At 38.4% G+C, this 13214-nt stretch overlaps 1 protein-coding gene across 13 annotated transcripts in view; it reads left to right on the forward strand.

The window, feature by feature from the left end:
• UBN2 (ubinuclein 2) overlaps positions 1-13214 on the forward strand; it is a 77789-nt gene that overhangs the window by 14983 nt on the left and 49592 nt on the right. For 9 of the 13 annotated variants that reach the window (XR_013415641.1, XR_001443894.3, XR_013415638.1 and 6 more), the window contains exon 3: positions 7269-7370. The exons of the other annotated variants lie outside the window; for them this stretch is intronic. Coding sequence is in view for 5 of the 9 variants with exons in the window: in XM_001108123.5 (XP_001108123.2) it covers positions 7269-7370 (102 nt within the window). In the remaining 4 variants the exon portion in view is untranslated. The remainder of the gene's footprint in view (positions 1-7268; positions 7371-13214) is intronic. 13 annotated transcript variants of the gene reach the window in all.

Here is a 13214-nt window from a genome sequence, read left to right on the forward strand (position 1 = left end):
ACAGGCATGAGCCACCTCACCCAGCCTACCACATTATTCTTCAATGGCTATTAACATTGAATAGATATGTGGTAGTTTGTATAATTTATACTTTCATAATTGATATGCTTGGTGAAGATCTCATACTTGTAAGATCATTTTGGGGGGAAGCATTTTGGTTAGATTAATACTATTATGATCAAATAAAGCTTTAAGTCTTTTATTTGCTCCCCTTGGTAAGATATATACTTATTTAACAATACTAATCATTTTGCTGCTTAGATTAGATTATGGACTGAGAACTATTATGGTTTCTGGTGGCAACAAACTAGTCACTTTGGCTAGACATAGATGTTCCTAAATCTCTAATTACCCATAAATTGTTTACACGTCTGCATATATCTGATTGTGCCCATTACAACAGAACCTGTTTGTTTAGCTTTCCCAGGTAAATCTTATAGGCAGCTGTTTATGCCTAGACAAAAAATATGATAGGAGAGCAAAAAAAGATCATTGTCATTGTGATTTTAATTAGAAAGCATCTTGGAGAAAAGATTGAAAATGTAGGCTGATACGTGAAAGCTGGGAGGATTAAGAGAATAGCAGGAGACTATCCCAGATGGGGAGAAAGCACAAGGAATGGTAAGAAGGTGTGTTTGGGGGAGAGTTGGTAGACAGTTCGAATGGATGAAGTGTTCATGTTGGAAAATTGTAAGTAAAAAGTTGGAAAGGTGGTTTGAGTCAACATGTAGAAGGCATTTAACTGGTGCCATGTTAAGGGTTTTCAATTCTTATAGGTGGAATGCTTCTGAAGCATTTTGAGCAGGGGAAATGATAGGGTGTTTTCAAAATATTAATTAGGTGGTAATTATGCAGGATAAATTTGAGGGAAGAGGCCAGGCGCGGTGGCTCACGTCTGTAATCCCAGTACTTTAGGAGGCCAGGGCGGACGGATCACCTGAGGTCAGGGGTTCGAGACCAGCCTGGCCAACATGGTGAAACCTTACCTCTACTAAAAATACAAAAATTAGCCGGGTGTGGTAATGTGCACCTGCAGTTCCAGCTACTCGGGAGGCTGAGGCAGGAGAATCACTTGAACCTGGGAGGCAGAGGTTGCAGTGAGCTGAGATCATGCCCTGCACTCCAGCCGGGGTGGCAACAGAGTAAGAGTCCGTCTCAAAAACAATTTGAGGGCCGGGCGCGGTGGCTCAAGCCTGTAATCCCAGCACTTTGGGAGGCCAAGACGGGCGGATCATGAGGTCAGGAGATCGAGACCATCCTGGCTAACACGGTGAAACCCCGTCTCTACTAAAAAATACAAAAAACTAGCTGGGCGAGGTTGTGGGCGCCTGTAGTCCCAGCTACTTGGGAGGCTGAGGCAGGAGAATGGCATAAACCCAGGAGGCGGAGCTTGCAGTGAGCTGAGATCCAGCCACTGCACTCCAGCCTGGGGGACAGAGCGAGACTCCGTCTCAAAAAAAAACAAAAACAATTTGAGGGAAGAGAGGCTAATTAAGACATTCATTATGTTTAAGTGAAAAACAAAGGCCAGCATTCTAGCATTGACAGAATGGAAAGGAAACTGTAGATGTGGTTAATCATGGCAACAAAGATTTGTGGGGAGAGATACTTGGAAGCAGAAATTATGAGAGTTTTGAAATAGCATTATTGAGGTATAATTTAAATAAATTTAATTCATCCATTTTAAGTGTACAGTTTGATGGATTTTAACAGATGCATACAATCCTGTAACCATTACTACAATAATGATACAGAACAATTGCGTCACCCCAGAAAATTCCCTTTATAAACAGATCTGTCCCTCCAGACTTAGCCCCTGGCATCCTCTGATCTGGTTCCTGTGACTCTAGACTTTTTTGGTGTTTGTTTGTTTGCCTTTTCTAGGGTTTCCTGTAAATGGAATCTCATGTCTTCTGCATCTGGGCACTTTCACTTAGCATAGTACTTTTGAAATTCCTCCATGTTTTGCCTGTGTCCCTTTTTATTGCCGAGCAGTAATCCACTGTATTCCTACTGTGGATTATGTACCACAGTTGTTTATCCATCCATCAGATGATGACCGTCAGGTTGTTTCCAGTTTTTGGCTGCCATGAATCAAGCTGCTGTAAACATGAGAGTACAAGTCTCTGTGTGTGAATACACATTTTCATTTCTCTTGGGCGCATGTAAGAGTGGGGTTGTTAGGTCCAATGGTAACTGTATGCTTAATAAGAAACTACCTGATTCGCTGAGAGAGGGCATTAAAAGAAAAAAAAGAAACTACCAAAGCATTTTCCAAAGTAGCCACATAATTTTGCATTCTTGCTAGTGATGTATGAGAGAACCAATTGCTCCATGTCCATGTTAGCATTTGATGTCATCACTCTTAATTTTAGCCAATGATGGTTTTAAGGCAGAAAAAATAGGATGAACAAAATAGGAATGTCAAGTGGGAGAAGCTAATTTGGAGACAGATGACAGTGGGAACACTAATTTCAGTTTTGCTTTATTAGAGTTTAAGGTGTTTTCAACTTAAAAAATGACCCTATAGGTTCTATAACTTCTCATATAGAATTTTTAAAAGAATGGCCTGTTGGAGTTAGGCAGTCATGAGTTTGAAGATTGGCTTGCCTACTTTCTGTGTGACCTTAGATAAGTTACTTGTCCTTTCCGAGCCTTCGTTTTTCTCATTTGTCAAATGTGAACTAATAGATAGTTGTACTTAGTGTAGGATCTGATGCAAGGTTAGCATTCAGTGAATGGTAGCTTGGTATTTAAGTATATATTTTATGCCCCCAGTAACTTGTGAATTTCTTGCAAATCTGAGCATTTTTTTTTCTTTCTAGCTGTTTTATTCCCCAATTGTGTTAGTTCCCCATACCAGTAGTCAGAGTGATTTTATTAAACACTGATCTTGTCAGTTGCTTCCTTGTGCCGATGCCTTCGGTGGCTTCCGCAAGTGCTTAACTCCACTTGTCCTTGTCTGGGTATGATTATCTTAGGAAGAAGCCTTGATTAGGTCCTCTGTTGAAAAGATCTCCTTTCAACCTTTTTCCTTTCTACCATTTATAACTACTGTAGTTGTTTGTTTAATCTTTCTCTTCCCCTCTCTGTACTTAACTGCTTGTGTATAACTATAAAATCCATGAAGGCTGGCACATGGTATAAGTGCTCAGTAAGTTTGTTTAATAGATTATCTTGTTTTAAGTTACCAGAAGACAAGGACATTTCATACTTAAATTCTTTCTGGTATTTTAACATATTGCTTTCTATGGCGTAAGTTCTTAACAGATATTTTTGACTCTAAGTAATGGTTTGAAATAAGCTATATAGAATCACTGGGTGAAATAAGATGAAGAGTTTTTAAAATTATTTTAGCATATTTCTATTGTAACAGTAATACTTCATAGGAAATTTGGAAATCATAGAAAAAGCAGAAGAAGAAAATGTAAGAGTATTGCAAAGTCTCTTGGCAGATGCTTTCAGATTGCTTTCGAAAAGGGTTTTATTGGTACACTCTTTATCAGCAGTGTTTGAGCAGTTCTATTCTCCATCTTTTCAGAATTTAAAGATTTATAATTTGATGGAAGAAATCGATAACTTACTGTAATCTCATTTATTTATTGATCATTTTCCATTGAGTTGTAATGCTGCCTTTTTCATCTTTAATTGTTATATGCTAGGGTAGGTTTCTGAAAAATGCTGTTCATTAATCTTTTTATTCTTTTTTTTTTTTTTTTTTTTGAGATGGAGTCTCGTTCTGTCGCCCAGGCTGGAGTGCAGTGACGCGAAGCTCTGCCTCCTGGGTTCAGGCCATTCTCCTGCCTCAGCCTCCCAAGTAACCGGGACTACAGACGCCCGCCACCACACCTGGCTAATTTTTTGTATTTTTAGTAGAGACAGGGTTTCACTGTGTTAGCCAGGATGGTCTCGATCTCCTGACCTTGTGATCCACCTGCCTGGGCCTCCCAAAGTGCTGGGATTACAGGCGTGAGCCACCGCACCTGGCCATCTTTTTATTCTTATATTCCTGCCTCATCTATTTTAACTCCCATAACGTTAAAAATATTTCGTATGTGGCAGGACTAGGCCTCTTCATTAGTTTTGTCTGTGGATTTTAATATATTTCTTAGATCTCTTCCTCTCTGTCTCATTTTAGGGCGAAATCATCCCTCATGTCCTTAACTGTTTGTGTGTAACTTTTTCTCAATAGACTATCTCCTACCAACCTCTCTCTTTCCCTTTCCTGAATGCTGATTCTCACCATAATTCTATAACATAATGTGAAGGTCTCAGTCTGCAGACCTGCCCAAATGGGAAAAATAAGGACAATCTAATATGTATTTTGCATCTGAGCACACGGGTATGTTGTATGTATATATGTGTATATGTATGTATTACACCTGTGTGTGTATATACACACACACACACATATATATATGTATGCATGTTGTTTAAGGTTGCCAGCTGGTATTTCTTGAGGATTGTCATTGTTCTGGGATTATACCCTCAGTGGCCTTATTTAGCAAGATGTTGCCACCCTATGTTGGTTCCTAGGATTGTACTTGAAACTTTTACCTAACTTGTAAAATCTAAAAATATGGGAGCCATTACTTATATTTCACACCACAATGTCTTTCTTGGTGATGATGGTGTAGTAATCGCGTTGTTTTGTCCGCCGAAAAGCGTACAGTGGAGTCACAGCTTATATGGGAGTTAGGTTTTTTTTAGCATCACTATGTAATAGTAGCTAGTCAGAATTGCCTTTGCAAGTTACTTGTAAAGTGATGACACCATGTTGGAGATGTCTTTCATAAGTCTGGCATAACTTTTTTCCCTCAAGCACTGGAACAGATCACTGTTTCTTTGCGTTGAAACAAGGCGAAGCAATTTGCTTTTATTTAAGGGCCATGTTACATACAACTTACTCATCTTTAAGCATTAGAATCACACTTTTCATTGAGAGATGTGTGGTTTGAGAGCTGAAACCAAAGGAGGTGACTAGAGATTTACATCTTGCATCTCATGCTCTCTATGAGGCTCACTGTGGCTTAGTGGTGGCATGTTGGTTGGCAGAATCCTTTGCACTCATTGTTTTCTTGATTTTGTTTTTGCTTTTGTTTTTTGAGATAGGGTCTCGCTCTGTCACCCAGGATGGAGTGCAGTGGCATGAACTTGGCTCACTGTAGCCTCAACTTCTGGGTTCCTCCTGCCTCAGCCTCTCAAGTAGCAGGGACCACAGGCACATGCCACCATGCCTGGCTAATTAAAAAAAATTTTTTTTCTGTAGAGACAGGTCTCATTATGTTGCCTAGGCTAGTCTCAAACTCCTGGGCTCTTGGAATCCTCCTGCCTTGGCTTCCCAAAGTGCTGAAATCACAGGTGTGAGCCACTGCACCTGGCCTTCTCTTCTCTTTCCAAGCATCCTCTTCCCTCCTCCCCTACCAAAAAAATCATGGGACAGGGAAGTCTTAGAAGATGCTTAGAAAATTTAAGATGGGTACCATAGCTTGTGACTGCAGTCCTGGCTACTTGGGAGTATGAGGCAGGAGGATCGCTTGAGCCCAGGGGATCAAGGTGAGCTATAACCATACCATGGCACTGTAGTCTGGGCTACAGAGCCAGACCCTGTGTCATTTTTTTTCTTTTGGAGACAGAGTCTCGCTTTGTTGTCCAGGGTGAAGTGCAGTGGTGCCATCTCAGTTCACTCCAACGTCCGCCTCCCCAGTTCAAGCGATTCTTGAGCCTCAGCCACCCAAGTAGCTGTGATTACAGGGGCATGCCACCACACCTGACTAATTTTTGTATATTTAGTATAGATGGGGTTCAGCCATTTTGGCCAGGCTGGTCTCAAAGTCCTGGCCTCAAGTGATCCCCCTGCCTTGACTTCCCAAAGTGCTGGGATTACAGGCATGAGGCACTGTGTCTGGCCCAGACCCTGTATCAAAAAAAAGAAAAAAGAATTATAGACTCAAAAAGTTGCAAATATACTACAGAGAAATCCCATGTGCCCCTTGAACCCAGCTTCTCCCAGTAGTAATATCTTACATATCTACAGTTATCCAAACTAGGAAATTGACATTGGCGTAATGCAGTTAACTAGATAATAGATCTTAACTCAGATTTCACATACTCATTTCAGTTTTTACATGCACTCATTTTTCATTTTCTTGTATGTCTGTGTGTATAATTCTAATTATTAAAACAAATACTTTTAGGCTGGACCTAGTGTCTCACACCTATAATCCCAGCACTTCAAAAAAAAATTAAAAATTAGCAGGGCTTTATGGCATGCGCCTGTAGTCCCACTTAGGAGGCTGAGGCAGGAGGTTCACTTGAACCGAGGAGGTTGAGGCTGCAGTGAGCCATGATCATGCCACTGCACTCCAGCCTGGGTGACAGAGTGAGACCCTATCTCAAAAAACAAACATGCAGTGAGCCATGATCATGCCACTGCACTGCAGCATGGGCAATAGATCAAGACCCTGTCTTTAAAAATAATAATAATAATAATAATTTTAAGCATAATTTTAGGTTTACAGGAAAGTTGCAAAGACAATACAGAGAGTTCCCACACAGCATTCACCCACTTTCCCCTGTTGTTGACATCTTGCAGTGTTGACATCTTGCAGTGTTGTTGACATCTTGCAATTTATACATTTGTTACAGCTAAGGAGCCAACATTGGCACACTACCATTCAACTCCACATTTTATTTGGATTTTACTAGTTTTCCCCTAGTGTCTTTTTTCAGTTCCTGAATCAGCCAGGTTACCATATTACACTTAGTCATTATTTCCCCTTAGGTTCATCTATACTGTGGCAGTTTTTCACATTTTCCTTGTTTTTGATGATTTTGATAACTTTGAAGAACACTGGTAACTCATTTCATAGAATGTCCATGAATTTGGTTTTGTCTGATGGTTTTCTCAGGGTTAGGCTGGAGTTATAGGTTATTGAGAAGGTCACAGAGGTGATGAAGTGCAGTTTTTGTCACAGATCGTGGATGTGTGCGGTCAGTATGATGTGTCCCTGTTGATGCTGACTGTGACCACCTAGTGAGGGAGTGTTGGCCAGGGTTTCTACTGTGAAGTTCCTCTGTCCTGCCCCTTTTCATACTCGTTGGAACAGGTCACTAAGTGCAACTTGCACTCAAGGTGTGGGAGGTCTTAAACCTCCTGGAGAGGGGGATTGTCTACAAAGATTAATTGAATTCTTCTAACAGGTCTTTTTAAACTTGATGAAAACAGCATGAGTACCGAATCAGTCTAACATGTCTGTTCTTTGCAGGGTGGGAAACCCCGTAAACACCGGAAGGATCGGCTACAAGATTTAATTGATATAGGCTTTGGCTATGATGAGACAGATCCATTTATTGATAACTCAGAGGCTGTGAGTAATGTATCTTTAATATAGCAGCTGATTCATTGTTTGTATGGGATAGTAGAAGTCAAGGGTAAAGTAACTTAAATAGTGCAGTGAATGTTTTTATTTGTGCTTTTAAAAGCCATGTTCACTACTTAAAGATTTTTTTACCTTTTTTTTTTTAAAGAATACTGCAGATTGAGAATTTTGTAATTTCGGGTTTGTCTATGGTGAGTTGTTATTACACTGTTAAAATAGACCAAGTTTTATGAAACTTTTTTCTGTAAAAGGCTACATAAGTATTTTAGACTTTGTGAACCCTATGGTTTCCGTTACAATTACACAAGTTTACCATTGTAGCATGAGAGCAGCCATAGATAATACCTAAAGAATAGTGTGGCTGCATTACAGTGAAACTTGACTTATGGTCTGGGAAATTTAAATTTCATATCATTTTCATGTGTCATGAAATATTAATTTCTTTTGTTTTTTTTTTCCAATAATTTTTAAAATGTAAAATCCATTTCTAGCTTGCAAGCTGGTGGGCTAGATTTGGTCAGTGAATCTCATGGTTGCTGACTCTGTACAATGTCTTTATTTTCATATGCTCTGCTCCTTTCCAGTTACTGAAAGAACCTCTTGGGATTCTCTAATAGTTGCTCATTTTCAGATGTCTAATTATAGCGTTGACTGCATCATCACCCTTTGCTCAAACTGAGAACAAAAATAAGTTTTTAAAAAGGAAAAAGGAAAATCAAATGCTGAAAAACATTATGTTAAGCTAATGATTCTCAATCAAGGATGAGAATATTAGTACACTTATCTTAACTCAGACTTAAGGAATTAGGATTTCTGGAGGTGAGGCCTACAGAGATTTTAGTGTTTTTTTTTTTTTTTTAATATAAGATTAACATGCTTATGGTAAAACAACAATAAAGTACAACGTGATTATGAAGTAGAAGGTGAAGTACACAAAGGTCCCACTCCTGAGAGGTAAATACTAAAAATCTTCTTGTGTAGTTGTCCAGAAATTTCAGAATTTCAGTGATACATATTAGTACATGGATATAATCCTAATGGCTGTTAGCGAATGTACCTAAAGAACATAGTGTATTTGTCTAGTCCTGTTTGATGTACATCTAAATTGTTTCTGGTTTTATGTACGTACAAATAATTGAGCATCTGGATGCTTTTATCTACTTAAGGAAATGTGTATGAAGGGTATTTGGAGAGTGCATTTATATGGGTAGGGTAAATTTCTAACAGTGGAATTTATTGGTCAAAGGGCATATATTTGCATCTTGATTTTTACTGATATTCCCAAACTTGGGCAGGTGTGTTTCAAAATGACTTCCAACATAAGAGCCATGCAGTCTTAAATATTGGTGCTACTAGGTTGAAATTAATCTGGCAGACATCTCAAATACCTATTTAATTCTTTATTGCTGCCATGCCTTATTACCAGGATGGTATATTGAATGCCAGTCTTTATCACCAGTCTGTTTTGATTGAGCCCTACAGCTTTTCCCCTGGAATCCCCTTTCTCTTATAAAAGGAAGAGGAATTTAGGAGAGCATTTAAGGACTGTAGCAGCCCCTTGATCACATAGCAAATGAAAGACAGCAAGTCATGTTTTGCAGTAGAGAACGTGTATGTTCTTCCATTCTTGTTTATATACTAATCTAATCCCTGGGATTATGATATCCTCTGCGATGTGCAGTAATTAAGGATATACAGAAAGTGATGCTAGGTGACTATTACACTCCCCACAAATTATATAGTATGTCTTTTTTCCTGTTGCTACACTGCTTGCTTATAAAGTTGATGACAGAACTTATAAAGTTAGTAGAATGACAGTAAGGACTCCAACTTGAGGCACATTGGATACTCTGTCAAACTCCTAAGTTGCTTCTGGTGTCCTGACATGATCTTATTTACCATACTAGGCAGCCTGGTCTGTAGAAGTAATATATTGCCAGCGCCCTTTGGAGTAAAGTGGGCTTTGTATTACAAAAAAGATTGTCAACCAATAAATCAGGGCATGGGATGTTTTTCCAGAGTCTTGACCTTGATTTGTAACTCAGTGAAGAAGTCTAGATTATAATCTTAATTCAGTTTCTAATTTGCTGTGTAGCCAGGAGCAAGTCTTTCAGCACTGCCCAGTTTTCTCTGCTGTGACTTGCTTACCTCACAGAATTATTGAGGCTTAAATAAGGTAATGAATGTCAACTAGCTGAAGAACGTGAAGCAAGTGCAAAGCATCAGTAGAAGTGTTAATATTATGTGTACATTTTGAATTCTAAATAACCCAAGAAGGAACTTAGCCATATATAAATGGGCATCACATGTACTCACACTTAAATAGCTTTTTTTAATTAATAAACTTTATTTTCTTAGAGCAGTTTTAGAGTCATAGCAAAACTGAGCAGAAAGTACAGAGCTTCCATGAACACCTTGCCCCCATGCATACACTACCTTCCCCGCTCTCAGCATCCTGTACCACAGTAGTACATTTGTTATAGTTGATGAGCCCGAATTGTGACACATCATTGTCACCAAAGTCCATAGTTCACATTAGGGTTCATTCTTGGGGTTGTATATTTTGTGGGTTTGGACAAATGAATAATGACATGTATCTACGATGGTAGTATCACACAGAAGTATAGTATCACTTCCCTCAATATCTTCTGTGCTCTGCCTATTTATTCCTCCTTCCCTCCTAATCACTGGCAACTACTGGTCTTAACTGTCCTCATAGTTTTACCTTTTCCAGAATGTCTTATAGAGAAAATCATATAGTATGTAACTTTTATAAATAGCATTTTCAATATCTCCTTTTGTAGCATTTAGGATATTTTCATGCTGACTTTTGTAACCCATAATTGGATTATACATCAACTTAAAGGACATGACTGGTATTTTTAAAGAAAATGAACTCAAATAGAATCGGAATTAGTACGTCATTGGTAGACTATACGGTTTTTATTGTGTGTGTATGTGTGTGCTAGATTTTGATGGGTAATGTATTTTCCACTTGGATTGTGGTGAAGAAAAGTTGAAAGCTACTGTTAATTAATAAGTTAGGATAAATTTTGTAGATACAAATTGTTTAGTCATACAACTAGTTTCTGAACAAGATAGGTTCCTGTTTTATAAGAAGAAATTGAACTGAAATGCAGGTTGCTTGACTTACAAAATAACTTAGTATCTTTGCCCTTGACATATTGTTTTTTTTTTCATGAGATAATTCAGACATAAAACAACTATGGTCGAACCAAATGATTCTTGTTCTTTTTATTTATCGTATTGCCAATAAGCTTTCCGTGTTGGCATATTTTTGATATATTCTGAATCATGCACTAATTACTAAAAATAAATACCTGAAAATAAATGCTTTTGAAGATTATTTTTAGTCTCATATTTATGCTACCAAATTGTAAAAGAGCTGAAAGAAAATGTTTTATTTATTATTAATGATACCAGGCATGAATCACACTTTATTTATTTAGATAATCTCTTTTAAATTTCACTAGAACTTTGTGAAGTAATATTGTCCCTGTTTTATAACCGTCCAAAATTGATGTTAAGTGATTTTCCCTGGGTCATAGTAGCTAGTCATAGGCAAGGAATCGAAATCCAGGACTTTGAATTCTTAAATTCAGTGTATTACCTCTTAATACATTCTACTGAAATGGCTAAACTAAGTATTCATAAAGAGTGTATTCCCCTGAAGAGTGTTCGGATAGGAAAAGCTCAGCAGAATACTGCATAAGAAAACAGACTTTGAGCACATCAGAATTGCCCTGGATACCTGGGGATGAACATGTTTCACTCCCACGTGAAGCTGCTTGATATAGTAGATGGGTTGGAGGCAGCCACTGACTTTGCCATAAACGTGTATAGAATTGCTTTGGTAAGGTACTTACCCGGCTTTCACTTTTAAAGTGGGAGTAATATTTGCCTTTTTTACCTCACAAGGGTATCATGAGGACCAAATGAAATAATTTATATGAAGAAGTATTGAAAATTATAAAACATGGTACAGAACAATGTAGGCAAAGAGTACAGGTGTTTTTATCTTGTCACAGTTAGTTTTCAGAATTATTACAGTCTTTTCACTTTTAATCCTTCACTCCTCACATCACTTCTTTATTTGCAGATGGTCCTGCCCCTTTTCTTCAAGATCTTTATAGTAGTGTAGCTCTTTGTAGTAGATTTTTCTAGTAGTGTATCAAGTAGAGCAATAAGAAGGTAGTTCATTTTTTTCTTTTACCTTTCTTCAATCATTTTATTTCTTTTTAATTCAGTGTAATTGAACTGGACCCTCTTCCTTTTTCCATTCTCCATATAATTGAAAAGGATACAGGTTAAAGTTACAGCTTTTATAGTTAGCCTTAATATTCTTACAGTAACTAATAGAGTATGTATATTCCTTGCCCATGGCAAAGAAGTTTCCCTAAAAATCTGACTTTCTTAAAGACTAGTTAGATAATGTGAAGAACCTCGGAAGTAGAGGTCTGGAGATCCCAGGTAACAGATATCTTTCTGCAATCAGATAAGTTCCTTTTTTATTTCCTACTTTGAACACCTTCATTAGTTAAGTTGTTCTTCACTTAATGTTTGCTTTTTACCCATCTTTATCAGGTGAGGTAATGGTAAACCTTAAGATCCAGCCTTTGGGGACATAAGTGTGATTTAAACAAATTGAGTTCCTTTCTCCAAGCAAAGTGCCTCCTCATTCTAGGTCCTCAAGTATGTGCTTTCTGAACAGGGCAGTTGTTTTTCTGTGCTATTCTTCTTTTAAAATATGTGCTATTCTTTTTCTAAAATGTATTTGCTGTTTTTCTTTCTTTCTCTTTTTATTTCTGAGACACAGTCTCACTGTGTCACCCAGTCTGGAGTGCAGTGGTATGATCTCGGCTCACTGCAACCTCCACCTCCCGGGTTCAAGCGATTCTTCTGCCTCAGCCTCCCAAGTAGCTGGGACTACAGGCACCCCCACCCCACGGACTACAGGCACCCCCACCCCACCGGCTAATTTTCTTTTTGTGTTTTTAGTAGAGATGGGATTTCACTATGTTGGCCAGGCTGGTCTTGAACTCCTGACCTCATGATCCGCCCGCCTTGGCCTCCCAAAGTGCTGGGATTACAGGCGTGAGCCAACATGCCCGGCCTAAATTAAATGTTTTTAAAATTTTCTCCACTTAAAAGCATATGGCTAAGACAGGAAGAAAAAAGTTTCTGTTAAATAAAATGTTGTGTTGTTTTTTGTTTTTTTAGACTGAGTTTTGCTCTTGTTGTGCAATGGTGCAATCTTGGCACACTGCAACCTCCACCTCCCAGGTTCAAGGGATTCTCCTGTCTCAGCCTTCTAAGTCGCTGGGATTACAGGCGTACGCCCGGCTACTTTTTGGTATTTTTAGTAGAGACGGGGTTTCACCATGTTGGCCAGGCTGGTCTTGAACTCCTGACCCCAGGTGATCTGCCTCCCTCCACCTCCCAAAGTGCTGGGATTATAGGCTCCAGCTACCGTGCCCAGCCAGTTTTGTTATTCTTTATAAAATCTCCTTATGGTAGGAAATGAAATTTACTCCTTATCTGGACACTTAGTCATCTTTTTAAACTTGATTTCTCATCAGAACCATTTGTCATTAAGAATAGTAGCAGTGGGAAAAAAAAAAAAAGGAATAGTAGCAGTGATCCTTAAATTTTTCTCAGCAGGTGATATATTTAGAATTTATTATTTCAGAAGTTTTTTTCTTATACCAAATTATCAGAGCTAATTTTTATTCCAGATAGTAACTTTTTCTAAATTTATTTTACAAACATCCTCATTGCAGTCTGTGTTGCAGTTAGGATTTAAGGGAGATG

The sequence above is a fragment of the Macaca mulatta genome, chromosome 3 (genome assembly GCF_049350105.2).
Source record: "Macaca mulatta isolate MMU2019108-1 chromosome 3, T2T-MMU8v2.0, whole genome shotgun sequence".
Classification (NCBI taxonomy): domain Eukaryota; kingdom Metazoa; phylum Chordata; class Mammalia; order Primates; family Cercopithecidae; genus Macaca; species Macaca mulatta.